Raw genomic sequence first — 17,451 nt, forward strand, 5'->3', positions numbered from 1 at the left:
CCCGGTCACACATGCACTCGGAAGTAGTGGATCCACTGAAGCGACGTCGCAGGAGCGAACAATTCCATGGCAACGGCGAAAAGCAGAACTTCCGCCTCAGTGGAAACTCCAACCCGCTTCCTCAAAAATTTTCGAACCAAGACTGTCGCTTCTGCGGTTTCGCTTCAGCGGAAAGCACCACGGTCTGCTGTATAAGGACTTACTACAAGAAATTTTTATGCGTATGATGCTCATGCAATAAAATGCGTGCAAGATGGTCATTGACCTCGTCTATTGTCCGTACCGTATGCACCAGAGCCCACTTTACTCTCATTTTCCGCCGAAGTAGGAGTTTTCCCTGTTTGTATGCGTGACCATACACACGTGGTTTTGCTGGAGCGACACCAGGCTCGCTGTTGCAGAACCTCCAAGCTGAAGCGAACCCCAGTGCATGTGGGACCGGGCCCTAAGTGTTCCCCTTTCAAATATCACCCTGAGCACTATGAGTGCAGGAGAGCAATATGGAACAAAAAAAGTGAAGATCTAAAGTCAAAATGTTGGTGGGTTTCCATAGTAATTTTTGAAATCAGATTTTGCGAAGAGGGGATGGTATGCCGTTGTCTGCTTTGCTAAGATGCTTGTGTGTGCGTCCTCTCTGTTTCTCCGCAACAGAGAGCAACGAGTCCGCTAACACTACCCAGGCTGCTACACCCACGACCAGTTACTCAATAACCAAACAAAAGAGCGACCCGGCCACAACTACTCCAACCGAAGTCGTCTAATAGAGTGACGGTGATGAACAGTGCAGTGCATGAAGTGTCAGTAATTGTAACTAGTTACTCATAAACCGGGGGGAATACTACCGACAGGACTAACCTGGTGCCCTTCCACTTACCCACCCATCTTCCATAGCATCCACAATTCGGTCCAGGAAACTCGACAGGCACATGCAGTCGGTGTTACTCCAACGGAACGTTTCCAGGACGTGAAGAGCCCCTGCTAACCAAGTGTGTTTCCAGTCCTGATAATTTCCTCCGATTGTAAATTTCAAATCTGCAATTTCAGATCAGTGAAAATCTGAGGCAGACTGATATCCCATAACATGCTACGGCAGAGTAATTATGTCGTATTTTAATTAGTAATTATGCATCTATTATTTGCAAGATGATGAGGGCAATAATAGATTGATCCCGACATAGCATACCTTAACTGGTTTAGCTTTGTTCTTGTGTATTGTACTAGCACATAGTATATACATAAGTCGTCTACATTACTTCTCTATAAACAGATGTTCTCAGTTGTTACTTAGTCTTTTAATGTGTTCCCCAAGTTCTTTGACTGAGAATCTGGCAGTTTGGGCTCAAGTCAGTTGGCTCCAGTTTTTTCTTTTTTCATTTCTAACTCTTGTTTCTAAGTTGAGGAAAAGTTCTCAATCTTCGGACTTAAGCGGGATTCACAGAAGCTTTTTTGCGATGCGACACGCGATGCGACAGCCGCGAAACCGGGAAATCCCCAAATCGCAACCATCGCGGACCCCACGCAACTGCCGCAACAGGGCCATCGCAGGCCATCGCAGAAGTTGAGCTTGGCTCAACTTTTGCGATGCGATGCGATGCGACAAGCGATTTGGTGTACGATTTTGACCTTTTCTACAGCAAAGTTGTACAAAGGTGCAAGAGTTGCCTTGAAATTTTTACAAGTTGTGTCAAACCGCGCGAATATCATGGTGACGTACCCAAATCAGCAAAACTTTGTCGCATCGCTGACTTCTTCTGTGAATGGTATTTCGCGAGTTCGCATCGCCCGCATCCATCGCAGATCGCGTCGCATCGCGTGTCGCATCGCAAAAAAGCTTCTGTGAATCCCGCTTTAAGCTCTGGTCACAACTGGGGCGTGTACGCGTGAAACCACGCGTTTGTGCGTATTTTTGCTGGCTTTTGGTGCGCCATGAGTAGTAAAGGACGAGCGGGTTCTGTGCCAGGGGGCGCCCGGGTCCCAAAAAATGGGGTATTATTGAAAAATGGGGTACTAATAGTACCCCATTTTTGCGGTGAAAATTATTTTTGGCCCGGTTTTTTTGCGGATAAAATATGGGGGTATTATTGAAAAATATGTATTGGGGTGTTATGCTCTACCCTAAACAATAAGGTAATATGGTGTCATGATAATGTAAGTATAAAAGGTGTGTTCTTGAATGATGATCCAGTCAGTTTCAAGTTGTTGTGGTGCAGTGAAAATGGATTCTGAATTTGAGATCCTGTATGCTTATGTACGTTCAAAGAAGCAATGTGCGCTGGAGGAAAAGAAGAAGAAGAAGAAGAAGGAGATAGAGGAAAGTGAAGAAGTGTGTTATCATCGTGAAGAACAAGTTGAGCATGCTGGTCATAGAGTTTGTTCTCAGTGTGGATTGGTAATGGCTGACATTTACATGCCCGAGGTAAAGTGGAGAGAGCGTTGTACTAGCATAAAGACCTACACGGATTCCCATCGCATTCAAGGTGTGAATCGTCATCTTGTACATTTTCTCAACAAGATCGACTTCACTTTACCGCATGCACAGTTTCACCCTGTTCAAGAGGCACTGCAAGCAATGAAGAAGTCCAGCAGCTATAAAAGCATGAACTATGCAATAGCATTATCGTGTATACTTCATGAGGATCATGATGCAGTGCGCACACTGCGTTCTCCTTTACCGCGCAGTAATGTATCATGGTTGAGAAGCAGCCGCATTACACAACCTCTTCCATCATGTTTTCCACTGATGTTTCTTCTACATCTCATGGAACACATCAAGGGTCCTCTGTCCGCTAGACAGCTGAACACTCTGAAAGTTAATTTGTCCTTGATGTCACCTGCAGACCTGTCCATGATGCATCTTCTAATAGATGCCTATTGTTGGCATGACTACAGTCTGGAATATTTAGTAGATCACGTGACCTCTCTCCCACCTGATCTTGCCAACATACTCTATCAATTTACCAAGACTGCAGTACGTCATCAATGTTAGCAATGCGTTGGAGATTTACACTCTCGGGAACCTGTTCTGAGACATGGTCGAGACACGTTCAGTCATGACCGAGACATGTTCCGACAGGTCAAGTGCAAGTCGTACTGTGATTGGTTAAATCTTATCATCTGCTCACCGTGTCCTCTGATTGGTTGATTCTTGAACAATTTCACCGTGTTCTCCAAGGTCGTCACCTCCCATAGGATATTATTTCAAACTCGGCGGCGGTCAAAAGGGTATATATGTGCAAGCACAGTCCTCCATTCACTCACAACTGCCTTTGTTGTTTCGTTGCTCAAGCCTTCTCTCTCTCTCTCTCCCTCTGGATCTCACTGGATCTCTCGTGACTGATATCATGATGGCCACTGATGCTGTTGTTGCTGGTGAAGATGTTGTGGACTGTTTGGGTATTGACCCGTTCGCTATCAAGACGATAAAGAAACCCGGTCTCTACAAGCGACGTGCTAGCCGTAATCCGAATCTGGAGCCTCTGCCTAAGATGAAGATGCCATCTCCTCGTCCTACCATACTACCAGGTGTCGCCACCATTATTACGGATGGGGCAGCAGAGTGTGTTCAAGCAATGTACAGCAAGACCGCCCACGACTATCATGTTGCTCCTGGCACCGATTTCTACTATACGCGCGGTGATTTACCGGGCATGCTTGTCAATGGCACGGTATGTGAAGGACGCTTTGGTCAACTTAAGCTGTACGTCCAGGCTTCACAAGACGATCTCATTCAATTCTTCCTGAAGACCTCAACACCTTTGAGACGTGCCGTGAGATCTCCACATATCAACAGGATACGGAGTAACATCTTCCCTGCAATGTACCAAGGGAAGAGTGTGACTGCTTTGTATCTCAAGCCAACCAAGGGTGTGCCCAACTTCCCGATGAACGAAGAGTGTCAGCTCTATCTGCATCCTTCCACTATATCTTTCAACAGGGAGAAGTGCGAATTCAAGGCATGGCTTTCGGCAATCCCCCTGATGTTTGTAGACTCACGGCTTTGTGAAAGGGATCACGACACCGTGCAAGACCTTCCCGAGGCTGAATTGACTCGACTGGTGATTGCATTCCTCAAGAAGTGGAGCACTGCTGACAACGTGACTGCTGACATTGCGTTTGACACAACGGTGGCGGCGGCAGCGTCTCTCCCTGACACCCTACCGGACAATTCACTGGACTTGAATCTGCTAAATGCTTAGTCTATCTTACCACATTGATTGATCAGAAAGACTTTATATCCTAACCCCTTTTTTTTTTTTTTTTTTTTTTTTTTCATGCTCTCTCACTCTCTCTCTCTCTCTCTCTCTCTCTCTCTTGCTAACATATCATCGCTTCATTAGATTACCACTAGCACACATGAGTATCATAATGATTTATTTGAGAAAGAAAATATTTCCTATCATAATTAGAACAGTGTGTGTGTGTGTGTGTGTGTGTGTGTGTGTGAAGATGGCGTACTGGGCTACGCATTTCCATAGGAGTGATGGGGAGGAGACTTCCCTCAAGCACATGCAAAGCATGCGGAATGATATTACCGAAATACAATCAGTTGTGGGGAACGATGACACCGAAAACACCTTGGTTCATGATGTGGAGAAACTGAAAGAGGTGAAAGCCGATGAGAGCAAAGTGGAAGATGTGGAAAACAGATCTACGCGCTACACAGATCAAGCCATAGCAGCTGATGAGCTGCACGTGAAAACAGATGGATCCGTGTCCATGGATGCTAACCTCAACATGAACGAGCATTCCATCTGTAATTTGGCGTACGATGATAGTTCTTTGACATGTGCTGTCCCTGCCGGTTGGGTCAAGAATGAAATCCAACAAGCATCATCGAGATTGCAAACTGGTATGGACACTGTGCGCAAGATGAAAGGACCTCGTGGTGATCGGGGATTGGGATGGCTTAGCGGAGGTGGCATGCCATTGAACTCTGTAGGGAGAAATGGTGACTTCTATCTCGATGCAACCACGCTCATCGTGTACAAGAAATTCAGCTCGAAATGGAAGGCGTTTGGTCGGCTTCATGGATCAAGAGGTGAAGCTGGTCCACGTGGAGAACGTGGATTGATCGGTCCTGAAGGTGAGACTGGACCTAGAGGAGCTGATGGGCAAGGTGGTGAAAGCAATCAAAAAGGTGATCAAGGAATACCTGGTCCAGAAGGTCCCAGAGGTGAAGTTGGACCACGTGGAGAACGTGGATTGGTCGGGCCTGAAGGTGAGATTGGACCTAGAGGAGAAGATGGGCAAGACGGCCCACAAGGTGAACGTGGTGTGCAAGGTGATCAAGGAACCACAGGTCCCATGGGTCCCCAAGGAACCATCGGTCCAACCGGTCCTCCAGGAAACAGAGGTCCCGTGGGTCTCCAAGGAATCATCGGCCCCATAGGTCCTCAAGGAACCAGAGGTCCCATGGGTCCGCAATCAAATCAGAACCTATCCGATCCGTTTCATCTACTACCTCTCATTCGGAGAAACGCCTACCTCTACATATACTCTCATCCTAGCAGATTTGAATCCGTCACCAGGGTGAGCAGAAACAGATACAGAGGGATAAATCTCGTTGACATGAAGGACAAGAGAATCAACGTGAACAGCATCGACATGTTCCGAGACGATCACTTCTACCTCAACATTACACAACCCAGCGAAGTTTCCATTAGAGAACGATTCGTCAATCTGTTTCACGACAACATGTCTTTTGCAATGTTCCAAGTAATTCAAGTGGACGCACCTGACCCTAGAAACATGGCATTGAAGGCATTCGATATCGATACTGTCGGAAATTTCAGCTTGGATAGTTTGGACGTGTTGTTCACTGCCACCCACATAAGCGGCAACTACTTCACGCGTCCCGGCCATTCATCATTCAACATACCCGTTTCGTCTGTAGTCAGCCAATTATCGGCGGCTTTGGATAAACCTGTGTCGAGTATGACGGATCTCTTGGGTACAAAGTGTGTCATAAGTTACGCTCGGAATTCAGAAGGCCTATTCACTCTATACGTAAACTCCATTTTGATACATTCCAACTTAGACACTGTCCCATTTTCCAGGACCAATGGAATCGAAGATTGCAATTATAGCATTGGTGGTACTCAATTCTTCAACGGCACTTCATCAAAGTTGTTCTGTCATTTGCACTTTGCAGAGAGTTTATCTTCTCACACAATCCAGCGCATCCACACAGAACTCATGGCACACTACGATATATGAAAGTGCTACTTTGATTGTACATAATATATAGCACACATGCTACACTACATTCTTGAGATGAAAATGAAAAATAAAACCTATCTATAGTGAGTGTCATCACAACACCAGAATGTCTGTGATATTGACAGTGGCGAACAACACGTCGGGCGTGAGCAGGGGATTGCACAAACCGAACTTTACTCTAAATGTGAAGGAGCTCGATACGCGTGATAAAGTTCTGCATGTTGAATCGGCTCAGTTTGAAGTACACTTTGAGAACATAGACGAGGCAACGAACAAACTCTATGTGGTACATGGTGTAGAAGAAGAAGAAGAAGAAGAGGATAGACTTTCCATCAAGACGGGAACATACAGCGATGTAGACGATTTGGTGTCTATTATCAATGCCACTCTGAAACGAGCAGGACACGGAGACATTGTGTTTTCCTACTCTCGTCACACCAGCCGCATAAGTGTCTCGGTACCCAGGAATAAACGGTGCTTGTTGAAGAAGGACTCACCCGCATTGGTGCTGGGTGTGGGCACTATTCTCAAGCCATACACGATCGAGGGATCTCACACGTTCCCGTTCGCTGTGGATCTGACGAAAGGCAGAAGACTTGTCCTGTTCTACACCGACCTCATTGGACCTGCTGTGGAGTACGAAGACAATACTGATTCGAGGGTACTGAAGACTTTTCTTATTCAAACCCTCAACGGTTTGAATAACTACGTGTTCGGGAAAGAAGACAAACGACTGCTGCTTCCACACGAAAACGTGACTAGCATTTCGTTCTGGTTGAAATTCAACACCGGTGAACACATTACTTCCGGATATCCCGTCTACCTTGATCTTCGGATCACCAACACAACTACTTAGATGGATCTTCCAGATGTTCGTGTCCGTCACGTGCGTGAAATGGTGGAGGATATAGCAATACGAAAGAAATTGGAGAGCGAAAAGGTGCGTTGCCGGGAGAAGTACGTGATTTACAACACTGCAATCTTGTCCTTTCTCATACTCATTCAAACCATTCTCAACATTCTTCAAGGGAGTGGTGCCGTATCTGGAGAACATCGCATTCGAATCATCGCCATCAGTAGCACGATTATCGGCGTGATCATGGCATGCATTGGTAAACACGTTCTCGACACCAAACGTCAACTTATCACGTGTATCGAACAACTGCAGCAGATGGAGAGAGCTGAAGACTCGTTCATGTTGGAATTGGGCATTACTCTTGAAGATGGGAAGCTCACTAACGAGGAGCATCAACGATTGATATCGATGATGAACGACTTTCGCAAGACACTGGATATTGGATCTTTGAAAAAAATTCACCCCTATTATAATGTGACTCGCAAGAATGGCACAGGAGATATACTCACCACAAGCTCCGGAGTCCTTCACGGGACTCCTGACCAACACGAAGATCGTTCAGAAGAACATCCTCGACAGGACGGAGAAGAAACTCTCGTTGCTTGAGGGTAGACGCGGAGTACGACTCTTTTCCACAGCAGATCGATCACCACCATCCCTGAACAGTGAACTAGACATCTCGTCGCCGAATTTCATTGCTCTGGGGGAGAGCTATTTCATCGTGAAAATGCGCTATAGTGTCAAAAACAATCTCAATAACCAGCCTGGAGACTACACGCGATGGGTGTGCACCACGTCGCCAGCCTTTTCGTGGTTCAAGAACATTCGAGTGGAGATCAACGGAACAGAGGTCACGCAATCGAGTAAAGTTGCCGACATGCAAATGGTTCAGCATATCCTCAGTCTAATGGAAAGCAGCAGCGAACGCCTTCAGTACGTGGACTCGGATCTCTACGGTCTACAGAAACTGGATCCGCAAAGAGCATTGAGAGGTGTGGATTTAACGCCCTATCAACTTGGTGTGAAGCGTAAGCATGGCTATGCCTTCGAAACAAACGCTGCAAACGCTAATGCAGCACAAGCACCGGATTTCGTCGATGATTTCACACTCAGGCGTGCACCCACCGTCGAGCTTGTCACCAACGAAGGCTTCTCCAACACGGTTCAGGAAAATGCACTTCGTGCAGCTGTTGGACGGTTTCAGTACAAGCTGAGACCCTTCCTACCGTTTTTCAATCAGGACGATGCTTGGTTACCCCCGGGTACACAGGTGAAGCTTCGCTTTGATCTGCCACAATCCGAGCTTTCCAGATACATCATGCTTAGCGATCAAGGCGGTGGTGCCAACAGTGCTCTGAGCGTCGGTGATATTGAGATCGATCTACTCCAATTGGACTTTGTGTACACTACCTATCGCATGGAACCCAATCTCACCGATCGTGTACGCCTTCCCAAACAACTCTATTTCCACACGTGGTGCCCTCGTCTCATACAAAAGAGCATTTCAGATGATGCTGGTACACTGGAACTGCTTCACAATGCGGACATTCCACGCAGGATGATCCTGTTCTTCACAGATTTGACTCATGGTACACAGCCAGCATTGGCTGGAGGTGAAGCATCGCATTCTTCGAACAGACTGGCCATGATTCATGCAAATCTCAGTCAACTTCGTGTCACTGTCAACGACCAGACGCTCTTTGACAACCCGCTCAAGTTCCAGTGGGATGTGAGTCGTAATACTGAAGGGCAATACTTCTACGATTACAACAAATCCTCCTACCTGCGTGGCTACAATCTGGTTCAAGACTTTTTCGGCAAGACGTATGGAACGCAAATCCCCATCACCGCTGCAGATTACTGCAATCACTACTTTATGGTGCCTATCAACTTGAATCTGGATCGGACCACAGACAATCCAAGATCGAGAGGAAATCTGTCCATCGACTATCAATTTAGCGACGTGACAAACGCCCCCGTGAGGAGACCTAGCGAAAATGGCGCCTCGATCAAAGTCAACCTTCTCTGCATGGACAAGTACTTGTACACCATGAGCAAAGATGAAGGTGTCAAAGCCGAAGTTGTATGAATTAATTCCGACCTAGTAGTAAAAGGGCATCATGGAAGGTGGTGACCTGGAGACCAGACATCGTGTCTACGGTGGTGATTTGAAAACATCGAGTCGACAACACGGTGGATTCTTCTGGAAAAAGAGCTTCTGGAAAAACCTAATCGGTGCTGGACCGGATGAGATGGAAAAACAGATGGCGGAACCCACGACAAAACAAGATGCAATGCAACGCGGTGGACTTGGACCCCTGCCTGCCATGGCAGGAATGACACTTCTTCCCATGCTTTTGGGGAGAGGAGAGTCCGGAGACATTGTGGAAACGCAAATGAAAACAGCTTACAACCCTGCCATGCACCGAGGAGGTCTAGCCATTCCACCAGGATTAGCCGCCAAGGCCATACCACTCCTGACGAATCTGGCTGCTCCCTTGGCCATGGGTACCATGGCATCACTGGGTGACAACGTAATGGATAAAATATTCGGCAGAGGAGTAAGGAAGGGAAGCTCAGCAGGTGCCATGAAGCGCACTAAAAGTCGTCGTCGTCGGCATGCACCGAAGAAGATTCGTCAACGAGCATCTCGAAAAACCAAGAAACCAGCTCGTCAAGTTCGCTCCAAAGGCCGCAGGGCACGAGGAATAAAGAAACAAGGAAGGGTATTGTTCAAAAAACTAGGACATCGTGCCCTCGACGAAGCTTCATCGTTCCTGTCTGCACCTCGTAGATCCCTAACCCGTCCTGAAACTCCATTTGCTCAAAAAATTCGACAGAACATTAACAGTGCAGGACCGTCTTCTATGAGTTCCGCTCACATCGGTCCATCCTACAACATCTGATCATGGACTTTATCTCGCTCCTTGGACAGGAAATCGGGAGGAAGAAAAAGACTAGTCCCGTAAGGAACGACGATGTTCCGACCACGGCCACTGCTCGACACGGGCTGCACATTCCTGGTCTTCAGTTCGAGTCTAAGGATTGGTTCACGGAAATCATTCCTGCTCTGAAATCCTGGGGTCAAAACGTATTGTTTCTGGGACAGAGCAACATGGGTAAATCCTACTTTCTCATCAAGCTCCTGAAACGTGTGCAACCTGAGCGTATAGTTGTCATCTCCAACACGCCGGCCGATCAGTATCGTCTCCCAAGCCTCAAATCCTTCAAGCATTACAGCACCATGCCCGAGTGTATCGAAGACATGGATCTCCAGCCTAACACCTATGTGATCATTGATGACATCAGAGTGATGGGTTTGAAGCACGGCAGTCAAAGAGAGTGTCTCTACAAGTTCTTCACCATGTACAGTCATCATCATAAGTTGAACGTGTTCTTTCTCTCTCAGAGCTTTGATAACATTAAGGACATGAAGATCAATGCAAACTTTATGTATCTATTTCGCTTCACTGATAAAAGCAATATCAAGCGTTATCTCAATACTCTGTTTGGTGGTCTGTGCACGAAGTCATCCATTATCTTTAGATTGTATGAGAAGTTATTGGCGGTGTGTCGCAGACCTATCCTAACCATTGATTGCTCTTCTAATCAGTACTACACGTATTGCGAAGACACTGCATTAAAGGTGACTTTTGAATAAAAACCTCGTTGATGTGCGTGTTTAGCCGAAAAGTTAGCCGAAAAGTTAGCCGAAAAGTTAGCCGAAAAGTTAGCCGAAAAGTTAGCCGAAAAGTTAGCCGAAAAGTTAGCCGAAACATTGAAAAAAAATTCCAATAATGAATAAGAATGGAGCATCTTACGGTGAAATTCTCAAATGGGCTACCGAGCAGTATACAGAGGGTGGGGTCCAGAAAGGGATCCTTCTCGATACCCAAGCGTAAAAGGTTGCAAACCTTGCAGTTTATGTCGAAACATCCTCAACACATCCTCAAGAAGAGAGTAAATTCGTGGGAAGTTCTCGGTATACCACCACTCATGCGGCAAAAAGGAGGTAATAACTACAATACCTACTTGAAAAGCGTCAAGAAAGTTCTTTCCCAAGTGCCAGATCACAGTTTGAGCACCTCCACCCTGTTGGAACTGCAAGCTGATCCGCGAGTAAAGCGTCTATATGACACCCACTTTAAAAACAATCCCGATCACATCAGTTACCCGTCTGTGAGAAATGTGATTGCATCCAACATACTCAACTATGATTCCACTACCGATCAAGTTCGCGATTCCGTTGCAGATGTCAGGAAGAAGAGAAAGGCACCTTTAACATCAGTGCCTTTCAATCTATTACAAGACCACGAATTTGACCGATGGATCCTACAAATCCTGGACAGTTTCCTCCGACATACAAATATACCGGCAACCTTTTTGAAGAGCAACTATTTCACAAGCCGATCACAACTGCTGCAACTCTACGATGAAGATCGACTGAGGTTCAGGAGTCGGGTGGAAGCGGCTGCGGATGCCCTGAAGACGCAGACGATGAACGACTACACTACTCTGGTCAACGAGACGAATCGCATCTACATGTCCAGGTACCCGTTTGCAACCATAGCGGGTGCGGTGGGAATCCACAAACATGTCGATGGATTCCTTCGATCAGAACGAAAGATTCATGAACTAGCCACCCTAGTGCTAGCTGTACCAGGATCGCAGCTCAAGTTTCAAGATCTCAACGATATGACTTCTACGTATGGTAGAACAACTGAAGCAAAATTGATCCATCCCGAGCATTTCATGATCAGAGCACAAAAGGTGATGGTGGACGATGCATCATTCATTCAAGAGGTTCTGAAGGATAAAAGCAGGATCACTCGTATCATCAAGGATATCCTGAGTGGACGTTCAATGTGATCACGTGCGCGAAAATTTTCAGGCTATGATCAAGAATGGACTACCCTCTCAGCAGTGCCGACATCAAAGGAAGATTGAATGGTGTTGGAGGGTTCGTGGGGTGTACAAGTTACGATCTCTTACCACCCTTGAACAATGGAGACTTTTGTATCGTCAACACCGACAACGTTCTACCGGTGTACGATGCACCGGAAGGTGGACATCATTGGTTGACCGTGTGTCGCGAGCAAAACGTGATCCTGGTTTTTGACAGTTTCGGACGCAGTCTATACACTATGGAGCAAGATTACACTGAACCTGCACTGTGCGATTTCTTTAAAGAAGCCTATGTAGACTGTAAGATCATCACCAACACCCAAGCCGTTCAAGACAGAAGCACAGCAGTATGTGGATGGTATGCCATATTGATGGGAAAGCTATTTTCCAAATATGGTCTGGATGAAGCACTTCGAATTTTCCGAAGAGTCTTCGATGAGGATGAAAAGCTGGAAAACGATCAACTGGTTCTCAGTTTAGGTGCCTTGCGAGGTGGTGGAGCCTTGTGGGATACGAAAGTGCAAAAAGCACTTCATGATGGAAGACAGAAGAAGAAGTCGCAGTCCACACCATTCCACACGCAACTGGCTAACGAATTGCACAAACCCAGACGAGTGCATTTCAAAAGACGCAAGGTGAAGAGCAGGTCTGTGGATCACATCTGGAGTGCCGATCTAGTGGATATGCAACGGTTTGCCCGAAGCAACAAGAACTACAAATTCCTGCTGACCGTCATCGATCTGTACAGTCGCTATGCCTGGGCAGTACCCCTGAAAACCAAAACTGGCTCTGCTGTCAGGGATGCATTCGACCTGATCCTGAAAACATCGAACAGGGTACCACAAAAACTATGGGTAGACGAAGGCAAGGAGTTCTACAATGCAACAATGAAGCAATGGGTCAAGGATCACAACATCATCATGTACAGCACCCACAACGAAGGAAAAGCCGTGGTGGTGGAACGCTTCAATAGAACACTGAAAGGCAGAATGTGGCGCCATTTCACGGAGAAAGCTACGACACAGTATCTTGACGTCCTTCCTCAGCTTATGGTCAAGTACAACAGCTCGAAACATCGCAGTATCGGCATGAGTCCCACGAAAGCTTCTCTTGATGGAAAACCAAAAGATGCAGACGTACACTCGAAGCAATCACCAGCTAAATTCAAAGTGGGTGATGATGTGCGTTTGGCTGTGGCTAAACGTCATTTCGAGAAAGGGTACACGCCCAACTGGACAGAGGAAGTGTTCGTGGTAAACGATGTCCTACCCACTGTACCCCACACCTATCGTGTTCAAGACCTGATGGGAGAAGTCATTCAAGGACAGTTCTATGGAGCTGAGCTACAACATGCCAGACACACAGGATTGAGATTCGATAAGGTGTTGAAATACAACAAGAACAGTCGGCTCGTCAAATGGAAGGGTTATCAAGACGAAAAATTCCATACCTGGTTAACAAAGAAGGATGTGAATGATCTCAAAAAGTATTAGCATTTCATATGTACAATGTAGCTCATGCTTTGGATTAACGTGAATATTATGAATCGCATAGTATTTACAATGTATTTCATGAGAAGATATGACATATGCTCTAGTATGTGTGGAAATCCATCAGTGCTTTGGAATATCCTTGTGTCCGAATGCCAGGGTGTTGATACCATCCTCCAGAATGTAACGCTTACTGTCGAATCCACAGAGGGCAATCTTGTGTAGCTCCTCTCCGTGAATGCAATGTCGTCGACTTCGAAGAACATTCATTGTTCTCTTCAGCTGAGACTCCTCGACGAGACATGTTCGATAATCATCGACGGTTATGGTGTTTTTCAACACGCTTCTCTGCACACCTTTGGCACGCTTGCCATTGTCGTCGTTGTCTTCACAGCGGTATGCGTACATCTTGCTCCGCAAACCAATGAACTCCTTGATGGGTTTGCCACCTAGTTCGTCCTTGAACTTCCCTACCACCTTCTTGTTGACCGTGCTGTACAGGTGGTGGGATGGTGAATAGTTGGATGTGTCATAGGCTGTTATGTTGTTTGACATATCGGTGTACAGATCATCCGTTTGAATATGTACGATCAGACTATCAGTATCAGTGTAGAGCAAACGTACATTTTGTCCATAGCGGGGTAGGAGAACTTCATAGTAAAAGGAATACATCAAGTGCTTCGACAGATCGAGGATGGCTGTACCCACATAAATGGGTTTATTGAGAGTCACCTTTGTCTTGGCAAACTCGATTGCTATCAGATCGTTCTCAAAGGCTACACTGCGGATGTACGAAGGTTTGTTGATGCTTTTCTGGAGACGTGGTTTTTCATCCTGTTCACGAATGAGCTTGATGTTTACTCTGTTTCGAACGTTTTCCATGGTCTTGCCATATACAGCATTGTTCATCAACTACGATAAACAGGCATACAAAAAAAAAGCCAAGAAAAACAACAATAAGAAAACTGTTATCTTCAGGTCATTCACACTTCCAGTACATACTAGATCCCACACTATCGCTAAATACACACACACACACACATGATGTGGAGTACCCACCTTATAGAAGTCTTTCTCGAAATCAGAAGTTGATAGCTTTCTCAGGTCAGTATTAGTGTCGATGTATGGCTTCATCCATGGGTGTTGTGTGAAGGAGAGCACACGATGCACATCTGTAATCTCCACACCCAAGGACACATACTGCTGCAAGTTTCTGTAGTGCAGAACATAGTGCTCTTTCACCAGTAGATTTGGTACCAGTTTCTTCGCTTCCAAACCGGTCACCTACAAGAGTACAGTATAGATATACACAAACCTTAGAAGATTAATACAAGCATATCCACCAGATAGACCATGACTTACCATTAGTTTCTCTGCCATGTGGGTCTGATATGGAGAAAGCATATCTCGTGTCACCTTCATCTTCTCAGGAGCCAACGGATAGTCATTCATCATGTCATGCACACCATCTGGAATCCTTAAATCGCACTCCACCATGTATCCCGTCGAAGAGTCCATTGGATGATCGAGTACCGTCTCCAGAAGATCATCCGTCACTGCTTCAAAGCAGAAGTCCGACACGGGCAAGGGTTGAGACATGGCCCATCCATATAGATTGTTCGCATCTAAATATTGGATGAAGCTTGACGGCTCGTCTGGATTGTACTCCGATAGATATCTGTTGTTGGCGGTGGCGTGTCTAGCGGACACCATGCTTATGCCACCTCTTTTGCCATGCTCAATGAAGTTGAACATGTCAATGTCGGAAATGAGATGAAGGGACACCTTCGTCATTTTCAGCAGCGAATCCCAGGAAAATCCCGGTAAGGTGAGGTAATTAGCGGGATCCAATCCATAGGTTGCGTGAGCAGTTCTTCTGAAGTTTTCGAAAACGTCAGCCAACAGCAGCACATCAGTCTCCAGGTAGAGGTCGTGATAGTCTCCTAGATCTTCACAGTCAAACGCAGTCCATACTGTTTGCGCATAGGCATAGTCTTCATCACTGATACCCTAGGGAATAGAAAATGTACACCAAAAAGAAAAACAAATCAACGAACTTATTTTAGTAGTTCGCCCACACAATCAATTATTTAGTATGAAGCTGCAGGAAGCGTTCAAACACATTTTGTCTTATTTTAGTACTTCGAAGTAAGATGGTGAAAAAAGAAAGAGAGAAAGATCTACTATATCTGTCACACTACTCACCGTGTTCGTTAGCGTTGAGTGGAATGCATCCTTGGGAGGTAGACGCGTTTCTTCGAATTGGTCGTACGACCCCATATATTCATACGGGTAGACACCCTTTCGTGTCAACAGTTTGCGTTCATCCTCGTCTGGAAATCGTGCGGATAGAAGGGCGAATGCATCTGGTGGTGTAGCCGAAACCAACCGGTCTAGGGAGGTGTTCAAGAATGCCAGGCTGTCGATGAACTGGAACTGTCTCCATCCGAATGTGACATATTTTTCACTGTTGATGGGAATCACTTTGATAGCACCGAGACGCTTGGTCTGAGAAGAAAGAAAAAGAGGAGACACAGTTTTAAGGTGCAGCTGTAAAGATGAATATCAATCATATAAACGTGAATATGAGTACCAACATAGTAATGATCTTCCTTCTTAGAAAAACATCATGATCCACGCACACGCACACACACACACACACACACACACACACACCACGCATATGTAACGTACCCGTTCTTGTCCTTTCTCGTTCACATACGTAATCTCATCAGTGGACGTTCTCCCAATGGCAGATACGATGTGATGAGAATCGTATCCCTTCAAGTTATGAAAGATCACAGGAATCTTGATCTTGAACGGCTCAATCCGCATGTTCAGGTTACAATGGTTGTGTGCTGCACCACGGTAAGCACCGGTGATGTGACAGTGGTCACGTACACGATCGCTACCCAATGCTTCACCACAGATCCAACAGGAGACTACCGTTTCAAATTCACGTTGCTGACTTTCTGAAATGATCATTTGACCAGCATTACATGCTAGAAGCTCATCACGGATAATCTCCTCCTCTTGCTCAAGTGACAGCAGAAAACAGAACATAGAATCTTCTCCACGGTAGAAGAAACGGTTCGTGACGACGCCATCAGATCGTACTACAATGTACGAACAGGAACAGGCTACATGCTTGTTCTTTTGGAATGTCGAATGACCGATTTTCTTGACAGCGGACAGAGGTTCTATGAAGGCCTCACAATCGGCATAGATCACCTGCATTTGAGAGAGAGAGAGAGAGAGAGAGAGAGAGAGAGAGAGAAGTAGGAATAGCAGCAGGGACAACACCGAGTAAAACAGCGGAAAAGACAGATAGAGAATTAGGAATAGCTGCAGAGACAACACCGAGTAAAACAGCAGAAAGGTGAACAATCAGAGTCAAGAAACATGTGCAGGAAAGAAAAGAAAAAAAAAAAAAAAAACAGACCACAGTGTGTTCACCTTGATTAAGTGTTCTACTTACAAATGGGGCTTGAAGCTGCTTGTTCACATTCCTGAACATCACTCTATCGCCAGCCTTTGGCATCTCCACCGTGGCTTCAGGATGTTCACTGCAGTACATCATATGATTATTCAATGCCTTCTCCGTGACGTGTGTTGAGAGACATCTGAAGCAGACGAAATGTGCTCGACGTGCTCCAGTAGCAACAAGACGACTGAATGACTTTATCCACACCCAGTGCTGCACCTCCACGTCATTGCGTTCGTCTTGGATGAGCAATACATTGATGGCGGTCTGCGGTTGGTGAGAAATTCTTAACGGATATATGACTTTCTCTTCATATCCGAAGACGTTGATGTAAAGACCGTCGTTCAGTCTTTCGATGACTGGTATGTCTTCCAGTTTTGCTGGAAACTCGATGCCGCTCACATCCACAGTATCCGCATGTTCTGCGTACGACGATTGACGATATGGATGAGACTTGTCTGCCGAAAATTTAGCAGCCAGTATTGACCATCTAAAGT

General features: G+C 46.0%; 2 protein-coding genes across 2 annotated transcripts in view; one reads left to right on the forward strand and one right to left on the reverse strand.

The window, feature by feature from the left end:
* The window catches only part of LOC135821221 (neurogenic locus Notch protein-like), a 44,553-nt gene extending 43,161 nt beyond the window's left edge, over positions 1-1,392 (forward strand). Inside the window, exon 17 of the mRNA XM_065334285.1 lies at positions 652-1,392. Within this exon, the coding sequence (XP_065190357.1) occupies positions 652-761 (110 nt within the window). The 3' untranslated portion in view covers positions 762-1,392. The remainder of the gene's footprint in view (positions 1-651) is intronic.
* Positions 1,393-13,593: 12,201 nt separating this feature from the next.
* On the reverse strand, positions 13,594-16,305 carry LOC135821747 (uncharacterized). Its single transcript, XM_065334745.1, has 5 exons — positions 16,165-16,305; positions 15,676-15,978; positions 14,833-15,480; positions 14,530-14,754; positions 13,594-14,382 (listed from the first exon to the last, which is right to left on the reverse strand). The coding sequence occupies exons 1-5, from the start codon at positions 16,303-16,305 to the stop codon at positions 13,594-13,596; spliced, it is 2,106 nt and encodes a 701-aa protein (XP_065190817.1).
* Between the last annotated feature and the right edge of the window lie 1,146 nt (positions 16,306-17,451).

This window comes from Sycon ciliatum, chromosome 7 (genome assembly GCF_964019385.1).
Source record: "Sycon ciliatum chromosome 7, ocSycCili1.1, whole genome shotgun sequence".
NCBI lineage: Eukaryota > Metazoa > Porifera > Calcarea > Leucosolenida > Sycettidae > Sycon > Sycon ciliatum.

Excerpts from the sequence above, each read along its gene's own strand:
- LOC135821747 (XM_065334745.1), bottom strand. The coding sequence starts at position 16,305 with ATGCGGATTGAGCCGTTCAAGATCAAGATTCCTGTGATCTTTCATAAC. Across the intron at positions 15,979-16,164 it reads ACGAGAAAGGACAAGAACGG|ACCAAGCGTCTCGGTGCTAT; the intron begins GTACGTTACATA and ends CTTTCTTCTCAG. Across the intron at positions 14,383-14,529 it reads TCGAGAAAGACTTCTATAAG|TTGATGAACAATGCTGTATA; the intron begins GTGGGTACTCCA and ends TGTTTATCGTAG.